This window comes from Suncus etruscus, chromosome 4 (assembly GCF_024139225.1).
Source record: "Suncus etruscus isolate mSunEtr1 chromosome 4, mSunEtr1.pri.cur, whole genome shotgun sequence".
In the NCBI taxonomy this organism is placed as follows: Eukaryota; Metazoa; Chordata; class Mammalia; order Eulipotyphla; family Soricidae; genus Suncus; species Suncus etruscus.
In genome coordinates, this window is record NC_064851.1 from 83,930,752 (window position 1) to 83,935,440 (window position 4,689).

Here is a 4,689-nt window from a genome sequence, read left to right on the forward strand (position 1 = left end):
TCATCTCGACAATGTTTATTTCATGCCAGGGTGGGATAAGGAAGGAATGGATGGAGATGGCTTGCAGCCTTGTGCATTTTCCACATCTGGCCTACAGACCCAATTCTAACTAGCGATCTCTTTTGATGAAATTCGATCTTCGTGGCTTGAATACTTTGGGGACGGGGTGCGATTTAGCATTTGCAACCGTTAAACACACACACACACACACACACACACACACACACACACACACTCTGAAACCAATATGGGACCCTGAGGGGAGGAAAGCACGACATACACAAAATCTAACCATTGTCTTTATTCCTCGCAGGCACACACACACACACACACACACACACACACACACACACACACGCACACACACAGAACACACGAACACAAGGGGAAGAGGGGGGAGGAAGGGAGGGAGGGGAGGAAAGAGGGAGGGAGAGGAGCCAGAGCCGGCGATAGAGACCGACTGGAGTCCCCACGAGTCAAGTTAACGCTTTCTCCGCCCTCATCCCCAAGTCCCCCCGCCCCACCCCTCCCGCCTTAATTAGCCATAAACAAAGCACGCCTATCGAAGGGTGCACGATCGTTTTCCCGAGCCGTGAAGCGCCGAGGCCTGTACATTTCCACCCATGGACGTCTAGAGAAGACATTAATTCCCGACCGGAGCCTGGATTTTCAAACCGCTTGCAAAGCGCGGCTCCATTGTTCGCCGGGCGCGCAGGCCCCGCCCCCTGCTTTGGGTGCGGCGCGCCGATTGGCCGGCGCGCGCGGGGGCCGCGTCAGCGCCCGCGAGCCCATTCATCTGTGCACTTGGGCGTTGGACCCCGCATCTTATTAGCAACCGGGGAGATTTCTCCATTTTCCTGTTGTCTACAGTGCGGCTACAAATCTGGGATTTTTTTTGATTACTTTTTTTTTTCAAACTCCACTTGGGCTCCTTTTTTCGTGCTCGACTTTTCCACCCTTTTTTTTTCCCTTCCTTCCTGGGCGGCTGCTGCTTTTTTTTTTTTTTTTTAATCTCTTCGACTCAAATTGTTCGATCCGGAGTGTATTTAACCGGTTCTGTTCTGTGCTCTTCGCCACCCCCACTCCCCCCTCCCTTCGGTGTGTGTGTGTGCTGCCGCCGCCGCCGCTGTTGCTGCTGCTGCTACCGCCGCCGCTGTTGCTGCTCGCCCCGTCGTTCCACCAACCGAGGCTCTTTGTTTCCCCCACTTGGATCTGTTGAGTTTCTTTGTTGAAGAAGCCAGCATGGGTGCCCAGTTCTCCAAGACCGCTGCGAAGGGAGACGCCGCCGCGGAGAGGCCCGGGGAGGCGGCTGTGGCCTCATCGCCTTCCAAAGCCAATGGGCAGGTAAAGTCTCCTTGGGATTCTGCTGCTTTCTTGGGTGTCTTTCTCGAGGCTCGACGCGTCCCCCCTTTGCCTCCGGCTCGCGCCCCAGACTTCGGGGAAGAGGGACGTGGCCACCTTCCAATTTGATTGGAAAGTTGCATGCAAAGCCATTGCCTAAATCTTCATGTCTCCTGGGAGTGGGGGTCTCCCTATGTCTCCAGCGGAGGGGCTTCGGGGGGGAATGGGGGGGGGGCTTCTGGCTAATTCTTGTGTAGATGGCAAGGAAGAAGCGATAAATGGTCTAAAATGGCGTGTTTGGAGCTTGGCAGGACGCGACTAGGTGCTCCAGTCCCCACCGCCCCCCGCAGCCAGGTTCCATTTGGGTTGGGTGGGAAACAAGTCAAGGTGTTTGGGTGGCTCTGGTGTTGATGGTCGAGACTGGGCTGCTTAGTCTAGGATTTCCAAGCACTAGTGGACTTGTGTGGAGGGGAGGGGAGGGGAGGGGGGAAGCCAAGGGATGGCGGTCGAGAAAGGCGAGGGAAGGAAGGGCTGGCGGTATTGTGCGCCGAGGCGGCGTGCGCTGGGTTCTTGGAAAGGTGTATGGAATGGCAGGGCTGCCTGGAGCTGGCCAGAAAGGCTCCAGAACCTTGGATGGGGCTTTCCCACTGCTCTAGATGGGGCTTTTGCAGCTGTCTGGGGAATCACACACCCTCTAGTCTTTTCAATTGGACGGCTGGGTTGGGCAGATTGTAGAAGAAAAGAAAGAAAAAAACTGTCCAAATGGTCAAGAAGCCGTTTGTGTCCTCCCGCTGGGCTTGTCGGAGGACGTGTTCGAGGCACTCCCCGGGGGTCGGTCGGGGCCACCCGGCCTCGAGCGGATGGGTGGCTGGCCACGGTTGGGTGGGCGCCTGAGGTTGGCCATGGGTGGCTGCTTCACAAACACTGGGCACCCACCACGCCTCTTTTCCTAGAGGCCGAGGGCGGTGTGGCTGCGCCCGTTCCACCCGACTGTGGAAGGCGAGTCCTTTGCCAAGAGGTTCCGAACCCGTTAAAAATGCAAAACGAGTGGCCCGGGTGCGCCCCGGGCTTGGTGGGCGTGGAAGCAAGGAAACGGGCCTGAGCCATGTCGGCTTTCTCCCCGCTCGCTTTCCCCCCTCGGTGGCTTCAGGTCCACCTGGACTCCAGGAGGACACCTGAGCTTTTTGTTTATGGACTCTGGGATCCAGGCTCTGGGGCGCCTCGGCCGACGGGCTGGGCCTGGCTGGGCTGGGCTGGGCTGGGCGGGGTGGCCCGGCGGCCCCGCCCTGCCTCCGCGGCCCGCTCCGTGTTGTGTGGAGGCGCAGCGCCCCCTGCTGACCGCGGGCCTGGCGGACGCTGGGCCTCGACGCGCGCCCCCGGGCCGCTCGCTTCTCAGGGGCGCGCAGCGGTCCCTCGGGGAGCCGTCGATGTTTTGGAAAAGGGCTTAGAGAGGGAGAGAGGAGGATGTGCGGCCTGGTCGCAAACCATCAGCTTAGGCGGGCTCGGGGCCTGTGTGCAAAAAAGGGCGTTTGATGGAGCCTGTCACGACGTGACAGCCTTCCCCTCACCCCAGAGCCTGCGAGGCCCAGCGCTCCGACGGGACGGGCTCGTCCATCGTCCAGGCCAGCCCTGGGCTTGCCTTTTCCCCACTTTACCGGGACGTCCCGGGCCTTGGAAATCTTTAGGGTCCCGGGCCTTGGAAATCTTTGGGGCAGGTGTTGAGCCACTGCGGTGCGGTTGGTGCCTCTGGGGTTCCCCCAAAAGGGCCCTGTTGACTCCTTTTTCTGGGGAGCTCTTTTGGGGTCTCTCGCCAGCCCGGCTTGGCTTCCTCCTGACGTGGTGGGTGGGTGGGTGGCTGCATTGGTTTGCCCAGAGTCAGAGGGACGCCCGATCCTTTCCGAGGCTCAACTAGGGGGTCTTGGGTGGGGGCCCTGACCGGCGGCTCCTGCGCCCCCTTTTGCGTGACCCTTCCCGCTTTGTGTCCCCGCAGGAAAACGGCCACGTGAAGGTGAACGGCGACGCGTCTCCCGCCGTGGCCGAGCCGGGCGCCAAGGAGGAGCTGCAGGCCAACGGCAGCGCCCCGGCCGCCGACAAGGAGGAGCCCGCGGCCGCCGGCAGCGGGAACGGGAGCGGGAGCGGGGCGGCGTCGCCCGCCGCGGCCGAGCAAGAAGAGCCGCCGGCCGCCGCCGCCGCCGCCGAGTCTGCCACGGGAGCCGGAGCCGGAGCCGGGGCCGGCGGCGAGAAGGAGAAGGAGAAGGAGGCGGCGGCCTCGGAGGCCGAGAGCGCCGAGCCCGGCTCGCCCACGGCCGCGGAGGGCGAGGCCGCTTCGGCCGCGTCGTCGACGTCTTCGCCCAAGGCCGAGGACGGCGCGGCGGCGTCGCCGGGCAGCGGCGAGACGCCGAAAAAAAAAAAGAAGCGCTTTTCCTTCAAGAAGTCCTTCAAGCTGAGCGGCTTCTCCTTCAAGAAGAGCAAGAAGGAGGCGGGCGAGGGCGGGGAGGCCGAGGCCGGCGCGGCGGCGGCGACGGGCGCGGGTGCGAACGCCGACGGCGCCAAGGACGAGGCGGGCGCGGGCGAGGCGGCCCCGGGCGAGCAGGCGGCGGCGGCCGCGGCGGGCGAGGAGGCCAACGCGGCGGGCGAAGAGGCGGCCCCGGCCGAGCCGCAGGAGGCCAAGGCCGACGACGAGGCGGCCGCGGCGCCCGAGAAGCCCCCGGCCGGCGAAGAGGCCAAGGCCGGCGCCGAGGAGCCCGCGGCCCAGGCTGAGGAGAAGGCCGAGGAGGCCGCCGTCTGCGAGGCCCCGTCCGCTGCGCCCCCGGAGCAGGAGGCCGCCGCGCCCCCGGCCGAGGAGGCCGCCGCGCCCGCCTCGGCCGCCCCCAGCTGCGGGGCCGCGTCGCAGGAGCCTCAGCCCGCCAGCAGTCCGGAAGGGCCCCCCGCTGCGGCGGCCGAGTAAAAGAAAGCGCCGGCCTGCCCGGCCCGGGCGGGGTCCCAGATTCCAAGGACTTTATTCTTCCCCCCTTTGTTTGTTGGAGTGGTGCCAGGTACTGGTTTTGGAGAACTTGTCTACAACCAGGGATTGATTTTTAAAGATGTCTTTTTTTTTTTTTTTACTTTACTTTTTTTTTAAGCAGCCCAATTTTGTTCCTCCTCCTCCTTCCTTCCCACCCCTTCACCCCTGTTCTTGCCCCCTCCCCTTACAGATTCCCATCTCAGATCATTTCTGTTACCACCATTCCAACTGGTCGAGGAGAGCTTCAACTTAACCCCCCCACACACACCCTCCCTTCCTCTCTCTGCCTTGTTTCTCTCTCTCTTTAAAAAGATTTTTTTTAATTCTTTTGCATCAGTATTAAT

At 62.4% G+C, this 4,689-nt stretch overlaps 1 protein-coding gene across 1 annotated transcript; it reads left to right on the forward strand.

Moving 5' to 3' along the window:
- Positions 1–818: 818 nt before the first annotated feature.
- Positions 819–4,469, forward strand: MARCKS (myristoylated alanine rich protein kinase C substrate). Its single transcript, XM_049771204.1, has 2 exons — positions 819–1,344; positions 3,332–4,469. The coding sequence occupies exons 1-2, from the start codon at positions 1,243–1,245 to the stop codon at positions 4,286–4,288; spliced, it is 1,059 nt and encodes a 352-aa protein (XP_049627161.1). The 5' UTR covers positions 819–1,242; the 3' UTR covers positions 4,289–4,469.
- Positions 4,470–4,689: the final 220 nt, after the last annotated feature.

Excerpts from the sequence above, each read along its gene's own strand:
- MARCKS (XM_049771204.1), top strand. The coding sequence starts at position 1,243 with ATGGGTGCCCAGTTCTCCAAGACCGCTGCGAAGGGAGACGCCGCCGCG. Across the intron at positions 1,345-3,331 it reads CTTCCAAAGCCAATGGGCAG|GAAAACGGCCACGTGAAGGT; the intron begins GTAAAGTCTCCT and ends GTGTCCCCGCAG.